This window comes from Barbus barbus, assembly GCF_936440315.1.
Source record: "Barbus barbus genome assembly, chromosome: 28".
NCBI classification, from domain to species: Eukaryota; Metazoa; Chordata; class Actinopteri; order Cypriniformes; family Cyprinidae; genus Barbus; species Barbus barbus.
This window is the reverse complement of record NC_136756.1, coordinates 23532583-23558373: the sequence shown is the minus strand read 5'-3', so window position 1 is coordinate 23558373 and position 25791 is coordinate 23532583. Positions and strand designations below refer to the sequence as shown.

Here is a 25791-nt window from a genome sequence, read left to right as displayed (position 1 = left end):
TTTGTACTGGTGTATCACCACAGATTATTACTTTTCTATGCGGTAAGAGAGAGCCATTGAACCATCACTATTTTGTGCCCGTATGACTCAATCTAGCATGCTCATTTACCTTCTGTGTTTAACATGTTTGGCGAATGAATATGCACAGAATATAAATTACAAGCAGATAAATATCTTTCAAATGAGATACAATCGCTTTGCTTCAGCAGGCCCATCCTTCATTGTGTTGGTTTTGTTATGTCAGGCAACAAAAATAGATTTTCATACATAATTCATTATTACCACACTCCATTATTTTGTAGTTATGTATGTGCAGTTATCAATGCAGTGTGGGATTTCTGCTATGAGTCATACTTAAGCATTTATTATATGCTAGGGATTTTAGGAGTTTGAATGCTCCAGTAGCCACTGTTATGGTTCCTGCGTCATGAGATGTAGCCCATTGCACAATTATACTGAGCTTGTGACGATTGACCTTCATGTGACAAGGTGACCTTCAGCTCAAAAGCAACACTTTTTTTTTTTTAGTGTTTTTCTAATTGCTAATTATTTTTGCTGACACATTACTGATTTGGTTTTAGCTATGCACAAATTAGCACCTGCCAAAGGTGAAAACCGATGGTTTTAGGCTTATCATAGCTCTCAGTTCATCAGCGTTTGTAGAATAACCCATTTTTTTTTTTTTCTTTTTTTGGGGGGTATAGTGCCATCTTTCCTGTCCCTCTCTTTCTCTTCTGTGAATTTGTCATGAGGTGTATACAGAACCTGACCAAGTTAGTTTTTGCACCTCAGCAAGATTCCTGCTAAACTGAGCCAAAATATGCCACATCTGGCGCTTAAATAAAACTGAAATTCACACTCTACTAGAGACACATGTGAGTCTGTTATAAAACACCATCTGCAATAAAGTTGAATAAAGTTAAACTTTGAAATAAAGGTTCTTTATTGGCATCAATAGTTCCATAGAGAACCTTTAACATCCATGGAAACTTTCCATTGCACAAAAGCTTCTTTATATTGAAAAGGGTTGTTTAGATTATTCAAATGTTCTTTACACTAAGAAAATAATGGTTCTTTTATGGCAGGGGTGTCAAACTCAGTTCCTGGAGGGCCGCAGCCCTGCAGAGTTTAGTTCCAACCCTGCTCCACTACACAAACCATGTAGTTTTCAAATAAGCCTGAAGGACTTGATTAGCTGGATCGGGTGTGTTTAATTAGGGTTGCATCTAAACTCTGCATGGCTCCGGCCCTCCAGGAACTGAGTTTGACCCCTCTGTTCTATGGCATTGCTGCGAAAGCATGTTTTTGGAACTGTTATTTTAAGAGTGTAAAATCAGAATGGTGAATGATTAAATGCAGTAATAAAACACTTCTTTTTGTATGGAGATTGGGGCTATGTTGTGACAACAGAAACATTTTAAAACTGAAAATGATTTTCATGACGCACATCTTTCTGACAGAACTCCTGAGGAGGCAGAACAGTAAAATATGAGTATATCTCTAGCATATCTCAGCACCAACTGGTCACGTACAAGCTCCCATGATGCATTTTTTTCTCTCCATTGTTTCTATAGCAAGTGCTGCGGCAAAGCTTTGATGACAGAGGTTATTGTGCAGTTTTCTGTTAGAATATATACTTTTTTCCTGACTAAACATCTTTTTCCTCTTTCTTTAACAAAATGTTTTTTTTTCTTTGTGGATGTATGAAACAAAGAGAAGCACAATTAGATGATATAGTTGTAAACTGGGTTAATTATTAATAAAGTAATGAAAATGAAATATCTGAAATATTAACAGTAGTTTTTGGGTGTTGGTTTTTCAAAACTGTCTGAAATTAGATATTTGTTAGAATTTTTTTTTTTTTTTTTTGTGAATTTTATCCTGCAAGCTAAAATGTATAATATTATCATTTAAAATAAAACAATAGAATAATTTATAAAATAATGTTATAATATTATATACTATTATAACATTATTTTATAAATTATTATATTGTTTACAACTATATCATGTGCTTCTCTTTGAAACATAGGTTTTCTTTCATTTCTCTGCGCACCGCGCGCACTGATCTGTCACTCACCATATACTGCTGAGATTTAATAATGAGGGAGAGAACGCTGAAAAGAGAGAGAAACGGAGGACAAATGAGAAACTGAATAGTCATAGTGAGCTCGTAAAAAGATAAGAGGAAGAAAGAACTTCAGAAAAGTTACAGTAGTCTATGTACACATCGGGGGCTAGCTGTCACAGAATTAGACCCCATGATTGTTTTTTTTTTTAGAATCACTTTCAGTATACATATTTAAAGGAATAGTTCATATATGGTTATACAGATTAATTTACTCTGATACCCTGATGTTCTAAATCTGTAGATGTCTCTAAATCTTTTCGTTAAACACAAACTGTAAATTGAACGAAGACTGAAGCTGTCGAGGTCCAAAATGACAATAATGTCACATAGGCTACCATAATAACCAATAAAATCACACTGGCAAACGTTCATTTCGTTAATAGTTTTGTGTTTTCTTAGTCGATTTTAATCGCTAGTTCAAATCTCATTTGTCCTCCGTTTCTCTCTCTTTTCAGCGTTCTCTCCCTCATTGCTAAATCTCAGCAGTATATGGTGAGAGTGACAGATCAGTGCGCGCGGTGCGCAGAGAATTTAAAGAAAATGTCACAACCGAATCAGAGAGAGAGAGAGAGAGAGAGAGAGAGAACGAGGGAGGATATATTGATACAAAACGACGGTGGTTTCTCTTCAGTGTGTGTGAGAGAGACCATGAGTGAAGACAAGATGGAGTGCTGGAACAGATGAAAACTGTCATTGGGTGAGTGTTTCTGTATGATTGCCCACTTGATAATGCATGTTTGTGTTCCAGCTTGACCACCTGTTAGTGTGTGTGCGAGTGTGTCTGTGTCCACGTGCATGCATGTTGGCTGCAGGTATATTTCCTCGTGAGTGAACACATTTCTGCGTATGTTTATAAGTCCGGTTTAATGATTGTGTACTAGTAGCTGTGTTTATTTGCTCTTCTGCTGAACTCTGCATGTGATGGGTCTCTGTTTATACTGGCCAACATGTGTATGTTATTCAGTCTGACAGCCTTTGTGCATGTGACAGTGCTTTTGCATCATAGTAGCCTCACTGTGTGTATGAACGTGTTGAAATGACGGTCTTGCCACACATTTGCAAATATTATTGTTGACTGTGATGTTATTGTAATGTATTATTTTTTTTAGTCAGATAATCCAAGAGGCTAAGTAAAATCGTGCAGCATGTGTTGTATGTTTGATATTTTAGATTTACAAAAACATAAATTAGTGTGGCATTTCCAGCAATCACACAAAACAAAAAGGAAAAAAAACTTTGAGTGGTAATGGTGCCATTTTATCTCGCTTATTCTATTTTTGGCTCATTAGATGGTCTAGTTCACGAGACAAGAATCTTAGGAACTAAAGGGAAAGATGTGAAAAAAAGGTTGAAAGAGAATGTGTGAGATAGAGATAGAACGCACAGAAGAGGACGCATATGAAACAGACACTATATCTCTGTCCTTAGGGAAGTAGTGTAATCAAAACAGCCGCATTACTGGTAATGAAAGATATTATCAGCAGAAAGTCTGTCACACATCTTTATCTGTCTGGATCAGGGGCCGTGGGGCATTCTTCTGTTTCACTTGTTACATCAAACGTTTTGTTTTAGTTTAATGAAATTGGCTCCACAAAATTGGTTGAAATTGTGTAAGATGATGTCTTTCCACACCTGCACTTTGTTTTTGCGGAACATAAAAGAAGATATTTAGCTGACTGTTCAAGCTGCTTTTTCCACAGTAAAAGTATATGGAAATGATCTATTATGGAGTCATTTAAATGTTTTTTTTCTCCCAAGGAAAGGGGGATTTGACCATTTTTGGATCTTTTTTTTTTTTTTACATTTATGGGGGAAATGAACTGTAGGCTATTTGGGTCATGTGTATATTTTAACTTAATTTATTTAAAGGAAGAGGGATTTTTCAATCATTTTACATTTTTAACCATGTTTGTTTGTTTCTTTCTTTGTGTATGTATGTTTATTTAATTTTTCTTAACCCAAATATCTTTATGCTTTAAGCATAAAACCTGAATGGAATTATTTTGGAAACAAGAAAAATGATTTACTAATGGGTTAATAAATTTAAACGTTAAAAAAGAAAAGAAAATTGATCTGAAAACACATCGATTGTGTTACACAATTTAAGGATCTTGTTTTAAGGATGTTTTTATTGGAAAACTAGACCAAAAAAAAAAAAAAAAAGATTAATAAGATGATTTTTTTTTATTGCAGTTTATGAGATGGGAAGGATGTACAGGATGTACAATGTTATCTTGTTTTTATTTCAAACAGCATATATAGTATTTATATTTTATTTGTATAAAACTGTTTTTTCTTTAAGTAAAAAAAGATGTTAAAGTTGTGTTTTAAAAAGTTCTTTCTCTCTCTTGCCACAGTTCTTTGCAGTGGTCCCGATGAGCGTTTCCAAACCACCTCCGCCCCATTCCCATTTCCCCCCCAGCAACCCTTCCTCCTATCTCTCCCTGCCTCCATCCTCCTCTTCCTCCCCCTTACCCTCTACCCCTCCCTCCGCCGCGGGTCCCCCCAGCCCCGCTGTGCCCCCTCCTCCCTCCCCTGTCAAGATCTCCATGCAGGAGCACTTTGCCATTAATGTGTGCCCTGGCCCAATCCTCCCCATCCCACAGATCTCCGACTTCTTCCCTCGTTTCCACGACTTCCCCATCACCCCCCCTCCACCCCGGGAAAAACAAGTTCTAAAGGACAAAGTCAAGGACGGAGACGGGAACGGAGAGAAAGACCGCAAGAGGGAGAGAGAGCAAGAGGAGAACGGAGAGTTTGCCGAATCGGATGATGATGACAGTGAGTTTGCCTCGTGGCTAGTGACTGTTTTATGTTTGGTTCTCTTTGAGTGGGTTTACACATGTGTTAACGCTCTAAGTAATCACTTTGCAGATGTATCTTTCACAAATCTACTGACATCCTTCTGGAACAGCCTGGGGTTAAGTGCTTTATTCAAGGACACAGTGGTAATAGGACTTGAAGGAGTCCTTGTGGGCTTCGAACCTACAACCTTTGTCGTTGCCAGCCCAAATCTTTAACCACATCAGCCCAATCTCACATACATTAAAACCATGCTTCTCTATTACATAACTCCTCACATACATGAATCCGAGGATATTTCCTGTTCTGGATTCCCTTTGTTTGATTGACTGATTTTATTCACCAGTAAGCAGCCAATGAGGCATGAGCACTTCCCATCGGCCTGGACCGGAGTCTCATACTGTTTGGTATTGATTGCTTTGTGTGGTATTTGCTGGATTGGTGTGAGTGCGTGTGATAACTGAGGTACGCGATCGGAGTGTTAAATACTTCATTAGTCTCTGTAATGGTGCATAAACATTACAAGCCCTCTGTATGTGCACAGCCCTGATTAGGTCATTACAGGCAAGACTGATTCCCAGCTAAGTCGTTTGGGTTGTTATCGGTTGCTATTTTTATTAATGTGCGTGCAGCACATTAAGTCATTCCTTTGTTTATTTTAGCCTACCTGGGAACTCTGGAGTTCAGCCTGCTATTTGATCATGAAAATAACTGCTTGCACTGCACAGTCCACAAGGCCAAGGTAAGTTTATACTCACACAAACACTACTGGGTGTTTCTACAACTATAGGCATTTTCGTGCGTGTGCAGTTGTAGAAATAAACTCCTTTAAAACATGCTTTCCACACTATCACTCAACAAATAGTTTCTTACACTTAACATTTTTGTTTTGACATTTTTTCCCCCTAAACTACTGAACATTTCCACCACATCTGAAATTATGTATTGTGTTTAATAATAATCGGTGGTGGAAATGTGAAACATTTTTAAAATAAAACAACAGACTTGCTAAGAGTAGTTTAGTAGGTAGCATTGTATGCATCCCAAATGAAATGAAGTTATATTTATACACTTTTTTTGTCATTTGACAAAACTACAGCTTGATTAAACAATTTTATTAAATTTTTCTTCACAATGGGGTTTTGAAAAAAGAGGTACGAGTGTATTGTTGTTAAAGTGAATTATAAACTGAATTAGAGTCATAATTTAATGGGGGAAAAATATATGTATATGTTATAATACAGCAGTTGTAGAATGTCATAATGAATGTTTTTTCCATATATTCTAATATTACAAGTCTAGCTCTGGGTCAAAAGTAGAATAATAAAATGTACACATAAAAGAAAAAAATTTAAAAGTTTCCAAGACTAAATTCCAAGAACTTCATATTACAAAAATAAACGTTAAAGTCAAGCACTGGAATATAAAATTGTCTGAAGTAGAAGAAATACCCTATTACAAAATGTTCTATGGCTTTCACTCTATTAGCCTTGACAGAGTACTTCTTAAATTTGAAATATATTCACAAATTGTACAAATCTTTTTCAACATGCTAAATATTGAATATGCTATAAATATGAGTCTTTTCCAATATTGATGACTCATTCTGCAGTCATTTACAAAATATTGTTCAATAAAATGCCCCCTATAAATTTCTCTACATATAAGGCGACTAAAACTGACTAGCAAAAGCAAGTAGCATCATATATTTAAACACATCATTTACTAAACATAAAATTTTAAAGAGTTCAACATTTTATTTCATGGTTTATCTTGAGCAAGCAATAAACAAACTTAAAAAAACTGTTTTATATAATTAAACAGTCCAATTAAACAACCATGTGCCTTAAGGTGTGCATATCAATGTAAGGATATGATCTATCAACCTATCACCCCAGACATGTATATGCATCTTAAGTGACATGAAGTCTTTGTGCTTCTGTGTGTTTGTTTGTGCCCACAGGGACTAAAGGCCATGGACTCCAATGGACTGGCGGATCCATATGTGAAACTCCACCTCCTGCCTGGAGCAAGCAAGGTCACTGCAACCTTCTCACACGCACACAGCATGTTCAACTCTCGCTCCACCATCAGCACAAGTTGCGATTCCCTGACATGCACGCACACACACACGTCAACACGTGCGTTTCACAAAACACACAGGGGTGATGTGAGCATACATCACTGGCAGGGCTGCCCGTGAGCGCTGAAGCTGTTTGTGTGGAGAACATGCGATGGAAACGGGTAGATTCAGAGAGCTCTTCAGCACTGAATTATTCTCTCTTTCATTTCCTTTCATTTTCACTGCATGTAACAAATGCACGGCGCTCTAATCTGTTCAAAGCAGGACAGGATGAGACAGGAACGTCCTGTCTTCTCTCCAGTGGTTTTTACTCTTCTCCGCTCTCCCGCACTCTCGTCTGAATCTCTGCCGCTATCTCTCTGACTATCGCCACATGACCCACTTTGACCTTGGAATACCAACACAGCATTGAATGCAGGATGGGAGGGAGGGATGAAAAAAAGAGAGAGACATATGAGGGGGGACAGCAGCAGGTGGTTGTCATGGAAACAGCACAGATTGTTACACGGCTCACGTCAACGGAGGAGCGTATATGTACGAGAGGGAAAGAGAAAGCGAGAAGCATCACGTCTTGCGTACGCTCCCATGCGCCAGCCTGGTAAATATCGACCGCCAGGGTTATACAGACACCTCCGGGCTTTTAAAAGGTGTGCGAGCCGGAGGTGATGGACGTGTATGCATACGCCCACCTTCAGACGGAGACTCTCACGCACGTACGTGAGCGTGCAGGCATTAAAGAACCCATTTATAACACTCTCTCTCTCCTTTTGTCCTTTTACACGCTTCATGGTTTCATATGCATCCATATGCAATCTATAAAAGGAATAGTTCACCTAAAAATAAACATTTCGTCTTTTACTCGACCTTATATGACATTTTTTCTTCTTTTATGGAGAATAAAAAGAGCTTTTTTGTTTGTACAATGGAAGTGAATGGTGACCATGACTGCTAAGAAAGATTTTCAGGAGTCACATTTTATATTTCAATCTGTTCCTCTCAGAGAGCATTGTACGCCCTGTAACAAGTCATATGGGCTACTTTTGTGATTTTTAAAAAGGGCTTGACCAGGTGTAAATCGTTTTCAGTAATTCAGTTATGAAAAAAAGAAATGAAATATAAATATTAAATAAAAAACTTAAACTTTTTTACCTTTTTAGATAGCTAAAAAGTCAATATTTCTAATTTCTGACATTTAAGAGGGCATGCCCCAGTATAAGATGAAAAACACTACTGTTTTGATTTAATGTAAATGTAATGTAAATGTAAATGTAATTACATTTATTTAAATCACTTTATTTTGGTTAGTTGTCAATTAATTGACACTAATTTGAGTTTTTTACATTTAAAGGTAAAGTATTAAAATGACTATAAAACTGAAATAAAAATTCAATAAAGCTGTTTAGAAATGTTAAAAAATTACTGAATCAAAAATGAAAAATAAAATAAAAATTTTCAAAATATTATAAACGTTGCCTAGATAACATACCGTCTGTACAATGAAAGTGAATAGTGACCATAGCTGCTATGCAAAATTTTCAGTAGTCACATGTTAAAATGTAATCTGTTTCTCGCTTAAAGCATTAAAACATTGAAATATAACTCACAAGGGTGACTTTTATGATGTTTAAGAGAGTTAAACCCAGTGCTGTTAACTAAAGCTAAAATGTTTTCAGTAATGAAAAAATGCTAATAATCTGATCTCATCATCATCCAGTCTGTCTGGAATGACTTGAAGAAACAGAACAAACTGAGTCAGACTCAGGGGTAGGCGTCTGGGGCAACCGCACCAGTTGCACCGCCCAAAGGACGGCCTTGTTTCTTACAGACACACTACAACAAAAGATAGAAATAACTGATTTAAAACCTTTTATTTTTTGCTGGTGAAAATAATAGTGTTCTAATAAGTGACTCGAATAAAAATGAAAGCTGAAAATATAAAAATAAAACCTAATTCAAAATATTAATAAATGCTACAATAGCTATTCCCCATCCACTTTCATTGAGCATTCGTCAGACCTACTTATTTTATGTTCCACAGATGAAAGAAAGTGACACAGCTTTGGGATGACATGGCGATGAGTCATTTTTGCTTGAGCCATCCCTTTTACGAACTACTTCCCGTGCAGGAACTCCATCAGCATCCCATAAAAAGTGCAGGAAGCAAAAGGAAAAAAGCGAGAGGGAGGGAGAGATTGTAGAGCTCGAGAGTGGCCCTTCTTGGTCGAGTGTGTGTGTGTCACCATCACACAGCATGGAGAATGAGATATCCGAGTCACACACACTCTCCCAAGCTGCTGCTCTGGGAAACTCACTGCCCTGGGCCAGATGGAGGGAGGAAATGGAGAGAGAGAGAAAAGGGGAAAGAGAGAAGTGGAAGATGAGGATAAAATATTTAGAAGAAAATTTGATAGCACCGATTTGGCAGGAGCAGAGAGAGACAGGTGAAACCATATGCTGTTGCAGGCAAAGATGCAATATGAGTGAGGAAATTGGACAGAAAATAGCTGGAAAGTTAGTAGGAGTAAGTAACATTTTTTGATGAATGCTTGAAGGGCAAACTCAGATTGTAAGTTTGCTTTTATGGTTTACAGTCTTTACTGTCTAAAGTACCATGTTTTTAGTGTACTCAACATCACTGAAGCTTAAAGTCAACAAGAAAATAAAGTTTACTTAATGCACTTTTCTAGTTTTATTGTGAATAATTCACCAAATACACATTATTCCAAAGAAGAATTTTTTTCTTACATTTGAAAGAAATTAATACTTTTAGCAAGGATGCATAAAATTGACCAAAAGAAAGTAAAGATATTTAGTTTTGAGTGTAATATGAAATGTTTCTTGAGCATCAAATCATATTAGAATGATTTCTTAAGGATCATGTGACACTCAAGAACACTGGAGTAATGATGCTGAAAATTCAGCTTTGCATCACAGGAAGAAATTACATTTTGAAATATATTAAAATAGAAAACAGTTTGTTTAAATTGTAATAATATTTCACAATATTATTGTTTTTACTGTATTTCTAATCGAATAAATGCATCTTTTGTGAGCAAAAGTGAGCATATATTCCCAGGAATACATTTGTACTACCATTGTACATTTTCCAAAAAAATGGTTGTACCAAGGTACATTTTTGTATGTGATGCAATCAAATAATCATCATGGTACAATCATTGTATATGGCCAAGAAATATGTAATGTTTGTTACTTTTTATTGAATTGTAAATACCATGGTAAATGAATACTGCATGTTAAACTCTCAGTATAGTCTCTTACAATCTGACCATGGTACTGCCACAGTTAAGTCAATTAAATGAATAGTGGTTTGAATGATTCATCTCAAGTCCCAGTAGCTATTTTCTCAGTTGGTGCTGTTTTAATGGATTGTTACATGTATTTTTTGCTAAGGTCTGTTGGAATTAAAGTGTGTTTATTCATTTGCCGAGCATCCTCAGGGGGCGAGGGAGAGGATAGCCAAGCTTGGCTGGTTCCAGCTTCAAATGCAGCAGTGCAGAGAGTAGAACAGTGCGAGAGAGAAAGAGATGAAATGAAATATGCAGAGAAGCAACATGTTCTTCAGGCAATGAATGACGTGGACTCGCTCTGTCAGGAGAGCGAGCGTGAGAGAGGCTGCGGTTTGGGAGATTGTGTTTGGGTCTTCACAGCCAGAGCGTTTCTTTGATTTAACACTAATTTGTTAAACGAGCTGTTGCAGGGTAATTGCCCAGTTTGCGGAGTTTAGCGTGCATGTCAGGGTATTTGAAGTGCGAGAGTCTGGGGCGGGAGCAGAATTTTAGGGACGAAATGGTGTGATGGTGAGCTGTGTGTTTGTGTGTGTGTGGGTGGTCAGATTTGGCCTACATTGAGAAGAGCAAACGTCCCCACAAGCAGCGGCACCATTTTTCAGGGGGTACCAGCAGTGGTTCTGGCTCATTCTGTGCCCTAGGCAGGGCATGACATGACTACAGGGGGGAAAAAACACTTTTCAACTTGCTCTGTAGTGTTTTGTGTGAGATGAGTTCAGTGTTACAATTTTTGTGCAGCATGAAAGGAGACCCGGGTTCAAGTCCCGAACTAATATGTTGTTGTTGCTGTTTTTTCAATATACAAAAGCTACATTTTAACTGAACTTGACAGCTAGTGATCGTCATGCATTTTTGTTACAAAGAAAAGAGCAGTTTTGACATTTCATTCTACAGGGGAAAAGCCATGCATGTTTGAAGCAAAATGGCGTTGCATAAATGATGACAGAATTGGACAATTGAATTGAACTGAAATTTAGACATACACCTTATTTACTTAAAATAACTGCACAACTTAATTTACTCAAGATACATTTTTGGAAGTTGCTTTTAAAATTGTCTTCATTGGTATGGTGCTTCCGCCCACAAGGATAGAAAAGCATGAAATCACCTTCTTTGTGGAGAAAACTAAAAACAATTTACTAAATAATAAGTCTGTCTGTCTCTCAGTCTGCCTGTCGAGCTATCTTTCTGTCTGTCTGTCCATTCGTCTGTCCATCCATCGCTCTTGAAAAATATAAAATGTTATTTTCAAAAGTTTTAAAGGTTAGTCTTATAATTAGTTTAAACACAAAAACAATAGAGGTTTACACATTTAGTCCTTTATTAGGTAGCTAGGTAAACAAGTGTATGTATGTGAGTATTGGGAGTGAGCAGATTTTAGGGTAAGAAACAGAAGGGGTAATGATGATTGTGTGTGTGTGACATAGAGGAGGTGAGCTGGGGAAAGCCTCTCATCCTCTCTCTCTCCTCTGCAAAGTAGGTGAGCAGATGTCTGCCTTTCACCTGAGGGAGAAGAGATAAATGATGTTTCCTCTCCTGTCCTCCCTGACTGACTCTCTCTGTTCATCTCTCCCACTGGCATCTCTACCCAGATGCATCATGCCCATTCAAACTAGGAGCATGTGTCACCTCAGATTTTTGATCCAAGTTGATCTGAAATCCAATTTCTCAAAAATTATTTGTTGTAATTTATTGCAGGTAAAATAGGTTCTGAAACACTGGCACTTTTATTCAGCTGGAGAGTCCAGCTGAGTTGCACCTGAGTCTTACTTTTACATTACAAGCTAAGAAGCTAAAAAGTGTTTTTTTTTTCTCCATCTTATCTCACCTTGGCCACAAAGTGAGCAAGGACTGCAAAAGTGCATGACACCACTGCCTCAAACTATATATGTAGTTTGTTTATACTTTTATCTCTTCTTCTGTCCTTGTGTCATAAGTTTCTCTTTGTCCTTTTCGTATTTAAATATAATTTCAGATTTATTAATTTTTTTTTTGGTTAAACACATGGAACAAAATGAATAGTTCAGCCATGAAACTCTAACTGCATTCAGTTCAATGTTCCCAGCCAATCGGATACACATACTCATAAATGTTTACCTATATAACCAGGGTGTATTTAAGGAATGCTATGTCTGCATGTATGCGTGTCCTCATCTTTGCCCACCACCTCCCCAGCACCACCTGTTTAGATCTGCTACTGGGGATCTTCCTCTCTCTAGCAGCAGCAGCAGCATATTTCCTTTTCATTTTATGATCCGAGCATTGTGGAAAGCAAATCCTCTTTCACACAGAGATTCTGGAAAATAACAGATAATGTGTCCCGTGATTTGTCCTGGGATCGTTTGATTTTGGTTCATTCACACTGTGTAACTACAGCATTGCTACAGCAGCGTAGCAATCTAATCCACCAAGACCAAACCTATGCACATTTGCGCTCATCAAATTACTGGTACTTGTGGCATTTTAACGTCCAAAAAAAGCATGTCTTAAACAATTTTGTGCCTGTGTCGCAAGTAGATCACCCGCACCTGATGAGCATTGCCTCTGCTTATTTGCGATCAAGCTAATTTGCGCTGCGCTTGGTATATTGCGTTAATCGATATGTAAATGAGATATTGCGTCTGTGTTCTTTCATTTGCACGTTGTCAGTTAATCACCTGCAGAAATTTTCATGCCCATCAGCGCTGTTTTGGAATTGCACTCTCGTGCTAATTTGCCCTGTTTAGTAAATCTGGCCCTTTATATTTAAGATGCAATTATGTGCAAATCAGTATTTATACATATTTCTGTGATGTTCATACAATATCACCATAGAACTTCTTGTGCAACCTGGGATTAAGTGCTTTGTTCAAGGGCACAGTGGTGATGACTCATGGGTTGCACTTTGTAGGAACTGAAGCAGCCTTCCAGTTCCTAGCCCAGAGCTTTAACCACTACATCACCACCCACTGCACAAAGTGCAAACAACTGTAGCTCATCTGAGCAGCATCTGATTCTAACAGATTCTTCAGAAACTATTTACAGCAGTGGTAATTTCTGCACAGATGGAGCTTGGGGGGTGTTAATTATTTCCCCAAATGCTCTTAGGTGGTGAAATGTGAAAATGTTTATTTTGGGATGATTGAGCTTCTAGTTTAGTGGTGAGTTTAGAGCTCAGTTTCTTCATTTAGGATGTGCTGGGGTGATGTGGCGTAGTGGTTAAGACTCAGGCTGTTGACCGCAAGGTTGCTTGACCATCACCATTATGCCCTTGAGCGAGGCGCTCAACCCCATGTTACTCCAGGGGGACTGTTCCAGTAATAAGCTCATGGTGCTGTTCTATGATGACATTGCTTGAAAGTCGTGGAAACATTCCACTGGGTATATGGTGATAAATTAAAGTTCCATTTTAATAGAATAATGTTTGAGAAAGTGTTTCAATCTCACCTGCACTGAAGAAAAGTCATAATTTTCATCAGTATTTTTGAAGTGAAGTGAAGTGAAGTGACATTCAGCCAAGTATGGTGACCCATACTCGGAATTCGTGCTCTGCATTTAACCCATCCAACGTGCACACACACAGCAGTGAACACACACACACCGTGAACACACACCCAGAGCAGTGGGCAGCCATTTATGCTGCGGCACCCGGGGAGCAGTTGGGGGTTCGGTGCCTTGCTCAAGGGCACCTCAGTCGTGGTATTGAGGGTGGAGAGAGCGCTGGCCATTCACTCCCCCCACCTACAATCCCTGCTGGCCCGAGACTCGAACCCGCAACCTTTGGATTACGAGGTTGCGGGTTTGCGTCTCGGGCCAGAGGTAGGTAACGACTGAGGTTTGTCTTTCATTCCAGTAAAATGTCTAAACATCATTCAAATCAGATAAATTATTATTTTCAGAGATTGTTTGCTGAATTAAGTTTATTTTTCTTATATTTGTCTTGATTTAAGGTTAAATATTTAAAATGGGGTAAGAAAAGCTTAATTATAGGCTATATTTTCTGAAAATAAGTCTTATCCTGCACGAGTTTGTGTATAATAAGACTTTGCTTCCCAGTCTCAAGTAAATGCATCTTCATATTATTTTTAAATATTTTTATTATATATATAACCAGTATATATAGATAATAAAAAATTCTAATAATAATAAAAAATTCACTCACTAGCTACCCCACAATAAATCTTACTTAAGTTGTTACTTAAAGAGTAATAAAAATTATGTCCAATACAGCTCAGTCTGAGATAGATTTTGCAAGAAAATGCAGAAAATATTGCTGTATGTGCTCAGGTGAAAGTGATCTTTAAAGAGCGTTTTCAGAAAGTGATGAATGGATAGGAAAGGTTTTGTGGAAGCCTTTATATGGAGATGGTTTGGGCGTGTCTTGTTCTAATGACTAACTGAAGCATGCGCTCCCTCATTTACAATAATCTGGGTTCATCAACATTAGACTGGTAAGAACAAATGTATGTGCCTGCACAGCTGTTGCAAAGCCAGCAGAAATTGTGCACGAGCAGCTTTGTCTTGACCCAGTGTGTGTATAAATTAAATTCGTTATCAGTCTCAATAAATTCTTCCTCTCTTTTTCAGGCAAATAAATTGCGCACCAAGACTTTAAAGAACACGCTGAATCCAGTGTGGAACGAAACGCTCATCTATCATGGCATCACGGCTGCTGACATGACCACCAAAACCCTCAGGTACTGTACTACCTCTGTTTCCCATGATCCTCACCAGCTTCAAGTATTTTTGGCTCTACTTGCACTTCCAATTCACCTTTGAACATATGGTTCTCTGTCAAATCCCATGAGTGTCTCCGTCCGACATATTAATGACAATGATATCATGTGTGAACTACATTTGTGTGTGTGCATGTGGGAATTTCATTACTTTGAGGTCAAGTGATCTCTGCAAGCATAGTGTCACTAAACAGAACATTTTGTGTGTCTTCGACAGCATGTAGTCTCTGTGGTGCAATAACACACAATAGCCTTAAGGTAACACCCACACTTGGGCCTAACCTTCTGTGTAGAGGTATGCTACAATTTGAGCAATAAAACTCATAGGACAGAACCAGATAGGGGCAATTTCTCTAGAAATGTAATAAAAACCCTTGTGATCCACAGCTGGGAAACAAGCCTAGCAGGAGCTCTTGCGGGATGAGAGAGAGGCAGAGATAAAGAGCGAGCGAAGCCGCTTGCTTTACTTGTTCCACTTTTTGGTTGAGGCCGTGAAAAATTCAAGTTTCATGCTGAAAGGGTTTTTAACTCAACCCCGTTTTACCTCAGCGCTTCAATCCAGAGATTTTTGCTGCTGCAGTATGCTGAGATATTTGTAGAAATTGTGAATTTTTTTTAACAAACTTCTTTTAGATTTAAAAAAACAAGTAGATGCATACATTGTGCCAAAAGTGACACGTGCCGATCTGTTTCTTGTGGTGAACATGGGTTCTCGTCACTTTGGAATCCCATAGGATGAGTTTGATTCGATGATTCTTTCTGCTCTGTTACGCTCTGTGACCATCATCCCGAAGAGCAGGTTGTCGGAGCCCAGGGCGTATATGGAGTGTCACCACGGGCAGCGTCAGCACCTTGTCACAGTGACTGTGTCTGGGCTGTGACAGCTGGCCCATCTCAAATCTGGCTGCAGTTGTTCAGTGAAGGGTGAGGCGAGAGGAATTCATATTTTATGCAAGATTTTGAAGGTGTTATCCAGAGCAAATAGTAGTTCCATATTTTACTGTATTTCCTCCCATGTGGCCCTTTGTCAATAAACTGCTTTTCTATCGTCAGTTTGTCTTTTGTCATGTGAATGTAATTTCCCACATGATAGCAATGAGTGCTGCTGGCAGGCTATTGGCAGGGAACATTTTCTGAAGAATGGTTACGTTATCAATAGTGCTATTGTGCCATTATAGAAAAGCATCCTATGCTATTACTGGAGTTGCCATCATAGTGGATGTCACTGAAGCGTGCAGAAGCGTGCATGTGTTCATTGTTTATTAGTAGGCAGTGTGAGTTGAGTGGTCTTTTTGGAGCCTAGCTGACAAATTTGTGCAACATTTTAAAAACACCCTGACTCGGTGCCCTAACCAGACGTGACACTTTACAGCATCATTTTTCTACCCTCACTAGAGCGAAAATGTATGATGCAGCGATTCCCGCTTATCAGAAGTTTGATGTTTAATATACAGTTGTGGAGAGGGAATTTTGACAACTTTTTAGTATTTTTGACAGTTAGGGGTGGAGGAATTAGATTTAGATACATTTTCTGATTCTATTTATTCCTCCATCCATCCATCGGTCTATTCATCATTCTATTTCTAGCCATTCATCATTATATCATTCTAGCTCTCTATCAATCCATCCATCATTCTATCGGTCAATCTGTCAATCATTCTAGCTATCTGTCCATCCATCCATCATTATATCAGTCCATCCATTTGTCCATCCATCATTCTATCAGTCAGTCTATCCATCATTCCACCATTTTAGCCATCCATCCATCCATCATTCTATCAGTCAATCTATCCATCATTCCACCATTTTAGCTATCCATCCATCATTCTATCGGTCATTCTATCCATCATCTGTCCGTCTGTCCATCCATCCATTATTCTATCAGTCAATCTGTCTATTATTCTGTCATTCTAGCTATCCATCCATCCATCCATCATTCTATCAGTCAATCCATCTATCCATCCGTCCATCCATCATTCTATCTGTCAATCTATCCATCCATTATTCTATCACTCAATCTGTTCAGCCATTCTAGCTCTCCATCCATCATTCTAGCTAGCTATCTGCCTGTCTGTCTGTTCATCCATCCATCCATTGTTCTATCAGTCAATCTATATCATCATTCTGTCATTCTAGCTAACCATCCATCCATCCATCCATCCATCCATCCATCCATCCATCTTTCTATCGGTCAATCGATCCATTCATCCATCATTCTATTGGTCAACCTATCCATCATTCTAACTATCCGTCCGCCCGTCTATCCCTCCACCATTCGATTAGTCAATCTATCCATCGTTCTATCGGTCCATCCCTCCATCTATGCATCCATCCACCCAATGTCCTATTGGTCAATCTTTCCATCTTTCTATGATTCTAGCCATCCGTCCGTCCGTCCGTTCATTGTTCTATCATTGTTTGGAGCAGTTTTAGATATTGTAAGATGTGTTTAATGAAGTAGAGCATACTGCATTCTCATTGGTAGCTGAAATCATTAATCAAATTAGCATATGAACCACTTAATAAACATGTGAAAAATTCAAAATATCAAGCAGTCAAATTCTGCAGAAACCTGTGGAGCTTTTCGTGAAATACTGCAGGCACAGGTTCTGCGTGGGTCTGCCCATGACTCATCTGACTCACAGTTCAGTACTGAATAAACACTGAATAGTACCTGTCTTTCGGATGTCCTGCATGCTGGTGACTTCCATATGCATGCAAACTCTCAACATAATCACTGTGACTCACATTAAAAAGGAAAGCTCAACCCCAAGAGTAATAAATAGCAGCTTCAGGAAGAACGGTCCCCAGGACAGGTTACAGGAAGTAGAGAGCACCTGTTATCCACCTCCACACAAGTGTGTGTGCATATGTTTATGTGAGCATGTGTACACACCTGGCTGGAAGGAATGACTAATCGAGCGCTAGAAGGAAGTGAGAAGCCAACAAGATCATGATGTCAGTGTCATCTGCTTGCGTGCAGCCTCTCGCACTCTCACTCTTTGACACCCACATTAACACTTCAGCCCTTTCTCTCCTCCATTGTGGTATTTGTCTCCTCTTTCTGGGTTTTCTGCCTCATATATTCTTTACTCAGTTTTCTTTTTCCGTTACATCTCTGTCGCTGACGTAAAAACCATCTGTCTTTTCTTACATTGTGCACTTTGCTTAAATTCCTCTTTTCTCATTCTGGTTGCTGCTGTTGTTTTGTTCCCTTAATCTCCCTCTTTCTCCGAGTCAATACCGACAAAACCAATGAAAGGTTTTGCAGGTTCCAATTACTAAATGGGGGGGGGGGGGGGGGGGGGCAAATTAACCCATAGTTTTTCAAATTGATTTATTGATGAAAAAATAATATGGCATATTTATAATGCCATATTTTAATTTATACAAATAATTTATAATATATTAAAATATAAATATTATTATATAAAAAACTGAACTTTAACTTGCAATGTGTTGCTTTACCTTTATGCAATTGAGCAACCAGTCAATGATTATGCTGATTTAAGTCTCTCATCATATTTCATAATGTCATCCATAGATGAATACGGACACAAACACTGCTGTTGAACAGGATGATGTAAACTGTGCAAAAAAACTAACATAAGTGTTAATTTTTCCCAGTATCTGATGAATAAATGAATCATCATTATTTGTTCTTTTGAATGATTCAAAAAAATACTCTTCAGTTGTGGAGATTTGTGACTCATTAAAGTTGATTTGTTTATTAAAAGAACTGGCTCAGAAGTTTCAATTCAAATGACTCTCATTAACTATTCATTCATGAATCAGGCTGCACTGTCTGCACCGTTTTTGTTTTTTACATGTGCATCCAAAAAGACATTACAAAAGATGTTAGCTTTTTTATTGTCGGTGGTGTTTTTTGCCATAACCATGTTTTAAATCATTATGATTCATTTAGATTGCAAACGCTCAACTCAGATACAGCATAATTTGTTTTATGACGCTGTAGATTAAATAGCTCTGCCACTGAATAGAGATGCATGAAACGTTTTAAAATTAATAGTGTGACTATTTTTATACAGCAATCTAGTCTTGCAGATTGGCTCAATTTAAATACAGAAGTCATTTTATCTGAATTAATTTAGTCACCAACTGATTTTAGCCATATTCGGGTGCTCACAGAGGTGCTGTAACATAAGTGTTAATATTTCCCCATATCTGATGGTTTCAAAACGATGGTTCGAATTTTGAGTGCCATCTTTCTCTCTCTTTTGCAGGCTGTGTGTGTGTGATATGGATCGTTTAGGACGGAATGAGTTCATAGGTGAAGTCAGGGTGGCCCTCAAGAAACTCAAGGAGGGAGAGAGCAAGAAATACTACATGGGCCTCGAGAGAATTGCACAGGTGTGTGTGTGTGCATGTTTATGTGGTTTATGAGGACACAAATTTGTATAATGACATGGGTATGACAGAGGTATTACAATATGAATGTGGTTTATGAGGACACTGCCTATGGCCCCGTAATTCAAAAGGCTTAAAAAACATACTAAATGGTGTTTTTTTGAAAATCTAAAAATGCACAAAGTCTCCTGTGAGGGCTAAGTTTAGGTGTAGGGTTGGTGTAGGGCAATAGTACACACAGTTTGTTCAGTATAAGAACCATTATGCCTATGGAGAGTCCCCATAAACCACAAAAACCAACATGTGTGTCTGTGTGTGTGTGTGTGTCTGTGTCTGTGTGTGTGTGTGTGTGTGTGTGTGTGTGTGTGTGTGTGTGTGTGTGTGTGTGTGTGTGTGAGTCATCGTGACTGTTGTGAAGTTACGTCCATTGGAATTTGTACTATGCATAATTTAGTGTTTGGGTATTTGCTGTATTATTAATAACCTTTCTATGGTCTTACAGACCCGGGAGGGTAACAGCCAGGCAGTGGATGCTGGGGCTCCTGTTGCAGAAGAGGAGGTAAAGATCCGATACTTTCCATCTTACACTTGAGACCTCTGCAAACTCCCTATTTACACTGAACTGCCCTGATTATAGAATACTCACGTTGAGGGCACAGCGAGGACAAAGCCCCCAGGATAAAAGGACCTGGTTTTTATTATCTCAAAACACCAGTTAGCAACCAAAGCACTTTCCTGAACACTTGTTTTTCCACTTTGGACTAATAAACTGTCCTGGTCCATAAGGTTATCATATTCAGTAGCTGATTATAAGGTAATTATATTTAAAATATTTTTGGGATGTCACTACTGGGGATCTCTAAAATTATCTCTAAAATTAAATTGCCTGTACTATATTGTATATGGTGTTCTCTAAGTCTCTAATGCTCAATACAGTTTGTATTTATTTGATCAAAAATACAATAAGAACAGTAATATTATTACAATTATTATTACAGTTTTTTCAGCAGCCATCAATCAAACCAATTTTTCCCTTCAGAAATAATTGTAGTATGCTGATTTGATGCTCAAGAAGAACTGTTCTGGAAACAGTTGTGTTGCTTAACATTTTTGTGGAAAAAATGGAAAAATAAAAAAACATTTCTTTGAAATGGAATGTTACACATTGTAAATGGCTTAATGTCACTTTTGATCAATTTAATGCATACTTGCTAAATAAAATAACACATTTTAGTTGTTATTTTAAAATCTGTCTGATCCCAAACTTTGTTGGTTAGTGTATTTTGAGACAACATTCTTATCATTTTTGCCTGTACTAATATTGTAACTGCAATATGTATGCTGCTCATTTACTAAAAGTGGTTCTCTAGTTTGAGTTAAGAGGTTAATAAATGGAAAAATATGTTAAATGAACAGAAAATTGGTATTCTACTGAAGGAGTTTAAGTATATACTTAAATGTTACTCGAAAATATGCTGCCATATCTATTTTTAATGCAAATATTGTTATTCCATCTGTATACAATAAAAGAATAATCATTTTATTGAGAACTACAAAAACAGTCATGTTGTAGCCTGGTTGTACCCTACTGAGATACTGTATATTGTTTAATGTATTATTGATGGTCTGAATATTGATCAATGGAACCAAGCCTCTCTCTCCTTCTCTGTTTCTCTAGCGTGGCCGTATCCTGGTCTCTCTGATGTACCTCACAGAGAAAAGTTCTCTGATTGTGGGAATTATTCGCTGTGCCCACCTGGCCGCCATGGATTCGAATGGCTACTCGGACCCTTTTGTCAAAATGTGAGTCTTTTGCTGTGTTTTTTCAGAGTGGACGATGGTAAAGTTACAGGAATTGATAAAGAGGCGGGTGGGATCACATGTCCAGTGTCCTCCAAGCCAAAAATAAAGTGGAAGCTTTTAGTCCAAACGCCTATTCATGCCAAGTCTGAGTTTTTGGCATTGTAAAAGCATAAAAAGCCAGACAGTCAGAATAAGCAAGATCCAAAAAAGTGCTTTCCAGCTTTGTTTGCAATATGCATCAGATAGTCATCGAACTATCTGATGCATATCATCGACTGTTTTTTGTTTGTTTTGTTGTTGTTTTTAGTGTTTGAGATGAGACCTGTGGGTTTTGTGTGATGATTGGAGCTTACAACCCCACACGAGTGGATCTAATGTTGTAATCAGTACCTCAAAGCACCGTTGTTATTCAAATAGAGTTAAAGTAAATTAGCAGACGAGTACAATCCCCAGGGCTCCTGTCGTGAGTCAACGGTGGGCATGATTATCATTTTCACAGCTTTTATTTAATTTTCACATTTATTAGATCAAAAAAAGCAAGTTTTAACAAGCATAATTTCGCTTGAATCATTGCATAGCACAGCATCAGGCAAGCGTAAGTACATGTTACCGCGATATGACTCAATTCATTGGCATCGCCCACCTCGTAGTTAGCATCATGGATTTCATTTCTCTCTGTACCTCCGGTTGATCATAATATATCCCCCTGGAGGTTCTTGCAAAGAGTAATTCAAAGTCCACCCACACAATAAGACATGAGGAGATTTTATTTAGAGGCATAGAGAATTAATGGGGCATAGAGATGGATGCAGAGAGTCAAGAGGCAAGCGGAAAGTCAGAAAAAACTCAGTCGCAGCCTTTTTTTTAACCTTGCTCTCTCAGCTTTGGCTTTCCGCCCTCGGTTTCCCAACATATGCTCTTTTATCATTTGCCATACCTATTCTTTTCGACACTATCCATTCCTTGCTCTCTCTCTCTCTCTCTCTCTCTCTCTCTCTCTCTCGCTCCGCTCGAGTCTTGGACCTAAATCTTGGACCACTCTCTTCCTGTCGATGGGGTCCTGTTCATTCTTATCGTGAATGTATTTTGATGTGTTGTGTGATGCAGAGGAGTTTTTTCTGCTATCTGCTCAGAGGAGATAGGATTTCCTTGTTTATCGTGCCAGTTACAGGCACTGATGGGCTCACTGGAGCAGTGGAAATCTATTGTTAGAGAGTGGGATAGACTGCTGGGAGTGTGCGTGTGCATGTGTGTGACAGCTGCTTTAGCGCTTGTTTAGGACTAGACTTGTCAATATAGTTTAGGATTAGGTGGAAATTTTGACTCCATCTCTCGTGACATGTATGACAGCATGGCTTGTTTTGATGCTGGGATTGTTTGTGCATTGTGACCGCTGGACCAGATGTTATTTGGCTTTTTGTCCGCTGAGGTTGATTCCAGTTATGGATGGATTTAGCTGGAATTTATTGAAGCAGCAAACTCATTTTATTAGACTGGATTTTCTGCATCAGTCACTCTTGTCTTTTTAATAGCAATAAAGGCTTTAATTGTAATGAATTAATGGATTCTAAAAAAATAAAATGAAGCGACATAATTGGAATACACCAATAATGTAAAAAACCAAGTGTTTTCAGTGTCACCAATTAGCTAATGAAAATAATTTACATTTAAATATAAATGTATGTATAAATTTTGAAACAGGGCTAAATGGTAAGGCTCAACGATAAAGAGCAAAAGTCCTTTTTAAAAAAAAAATTCCGTCCTATCAATTTTCCAATTTAATGTTTTAATTTTTATGTTTTTATTTTTAAATGTGACACTGATTTTTTTTTACATTTTTTAAATTTGTTTTATTAGTATCTTTGTTTTATTTCTTATGAAAAACAATTACAACAACTGAAAACAATGTGCAATAATATCTAGAAATTATACAGCTATAATTCTATGGATAAACTCCATGACAGCCATAAGTCATGGTTTTCTCTCTTTTTCCAGTTTTTTTTTTTCTCTTTTTCATTTTTCTGTATTAAAAACAATTATCATTCCAAAAAAATATTCAAAATAATATTTCAGTTTAAAATAATATCTAGAAATAATAATAATAAATAATATAATTTTAACCCATTCTAACAGATGCTTCTCAGTCAAGTATTTCTCTCAATGTTTTCAAAATTCCATCTGTGTCGGTCAGCTACTAACTCTCTCACATTGGCTCCGGGTCAGCAGACCAACGTTATTGTTGAGTCCTGGACTGGCTTAGTCTGTAATAGAGGGAACATGAAACTGGACACAAGTGGGGATTAACTGTTGAGGGAAACTGGGGGCCAATCAATACTGTAGTCATTCCATAGGGGGAAAGAGAAACTAAATCTCTAGATTTAGAGAGGGTCAGCTAGTGAGGCAGCTTTCTTTTTTTTTTTCTTTTTTTTCTGAGATGTTTTTCTCGGGCAACACACAGTGTCTGGTTTTAACCGAAGAAGCTTAGGCAGGGAAGCTTACCCACAACACTCTATCTCTTCTCTCCTGTATGTGAATGTAATCACCATATCCAGGTTGCTAGAAGGAAATCCATTTAATCAATGTGCTAAGGCAAGGCTACAGGCATTTTCAGAGAAATTCAGGAAAGGAATCGACACATCAGCTGTGTTCGAATTAACCAAGCAAATAATTTGTAGACATAGCCTTTCCGTTCAATAAAGTAATTTTTTGAGCAATCAGTGATTAGTTAATTATCTCCAGCAGAGATTATGTGCGTGCTGAAACAAACACTTTAGCAAATTTCGAAATTCAGATTATCTGATAATTGTTATGCTTTAAAGAGGTTTATTTTCTTGGGCTGCAAAGATAAAAAGGCTAAATTAATGACTTAAAAGTTGATGGGACACATTTGCAAACCATTTTACTTCCAGCCTTTGATGCATTTCCTAGCTAAACAGGATATTCGATGAGAAAAAAACACTTTCATCATTTAGTACTGTAGTTAACTAAAACTAAAATTGAAACCATAGCCAAAATGGAAAGATGTTTTCAGAAGCATTTAAAGATGCTCATTTTCTTTTGAATAACATGCACCAAAAAATAATGAAAACAGGAAAGTGTATTAAAAAAGTAGAACCAGGTCAATTCTGATCTAATGTTGCAGAAGCCTCTGTCAATCGGTTGCTTTTATAGTGAAAAAACGCACGTGGTAAACGATAATCCAGCTGAGGCTAGCATTAAATGTCTGTTTTTAGCAAATCAGTTAGGGTGAACATCACAAAATAATTAATATTCATGATTCAAGTACGCCTGGCACAGTTGCGCTGAGACGCTGACAGAAAGTAAACTTCCTGAGGAGCGAAGACATGAACAACAGCAGAGAAGAAAAGCCATCTTTGACAAATGTATGCATTTTTATCTATTCGTATCATAGAATGTCACAACAATGCCGTGTCTGGAAAGTTTAGTTTTATGCTTTCAAGTACTTTCTCGCATGAGCGTATCGGTGGCAACTAGGCATTTAAAACTAATGATATTTCTAATGTGTATTTAGAGAGGCTGATGAGATTTAGATATGCCCCCACTTTTCAGATTGTGTGTGTGTGTATGTAATGAGTATGAATGAGACCCCGTAGAGTTCAGCTCTATTTTCATCTGGCCCTCGGCATCACCACATAATTAGAACAGACAAGGGAATGCAGATATTATTGCACATGCTCTAATTAATGTTATTACACGGGACACAATTTCAATAGTTCCGCTTTCATCTGAACTTGTTGCAACAGCGAGACATTTAGGTTAGCATTCAAATGTTTATTCAGACGCTTGGCATCATGCACCGACTTCTTGAATGTGCGTTCTTCACTAATTGCAGAAACGATTAAGTCAAAATGTAATTAGTGACTAATTCACCGATACATGGATGCAGGTGCACATTAAAGCTGAAGTGTGTAATTTTCTATGTTAAAATACTTTTTCCTATCTCGATGCAGAGTCTACTATGATTTCCAGGAAACATGTCAACATTGGAACTCTGTGATGCTTTCAGAACATTTCTCTGTTTGTTTCAGTGATTTGAGCTTCCTAACACAGCGACATTGGCTCCAGCAGTAGCGTGAGTTAGAGGCAGGACTGTCAGTTTGACTCGTTAACGGAAGATGGAAGGAGTATTCAGTATTCTTATACACATTTTCATTTGATGCCACTAGTGGCACAGAAATTACTTTTGCATTTAGCAGAAGCAAAACGGTTTGCATTGCTTTCATGGTGTACTTCTTGTAAGTTCATGCAATCGCCCTTGGAATCAAACCCATGACCTTCGGCTTTGCTACTGTTTGAGCTACAGGAATGATAATTACACACTAATTTTATGCTGCTTGCACTAATTACAAATGACACACTTCAGCTTTAATATATGTAAATATTATGTAAAATGATTTTTTTTCTTGTTTTACCATGCCTCTTATGAACTGAACTTGCTCTGTAAGAATAGGAGTTATAGATATATTGAAAATGTCATTCTTATTCATTTAAATTTGCCTTCGCTCACTACACAATGATTTCCAATACTCAAGACTGTCTCATTATAGGTGTAAACATCCT

General features: G+C 37.8%; 1 protein-coding gene across 1 annotated transcript in view; it reads left to right on the top strand.

Annotated features, from left to right (window-relative positions):
• The first annotated feature begins 2694 nt into the window (after nt 1-2694).
• LOC306848731 (double C2-like domain-containing protein beta) overlaps nt 2695-25791 on the top strand; it is a 29699-nt gene continuing 6602 nt past the window's right edge. Inside the window, exons 1-8 of the mRNA XM_079383466.1 lie at nt 2695-2828; nt 4489-4912; nt 5596-5675; nt 6897-6971; nt 14891-15000; nt 19284-19410; nt 19910-19966; nt 21086-21210. Coding sequence (XP_079239592.1) covers nt 4507-4912; nt 5596-5675; nt 6897-6971; nt 14891-15000; nt 19284-19410; nt 19910-19966; nt 21086-21210 — 980 coding nt within the window. The 5' untranslated portion in view covers nt 2695-2828; nt 4489-4506. The remainder of the gene's footprint in view (nt 2829-4488; nt 4913-5595; nt 5676-6896; nt 6972-14890; nt 15001-19283; nt 19411-19909; nt 19967-21085; nt 21211-25791) is intronic.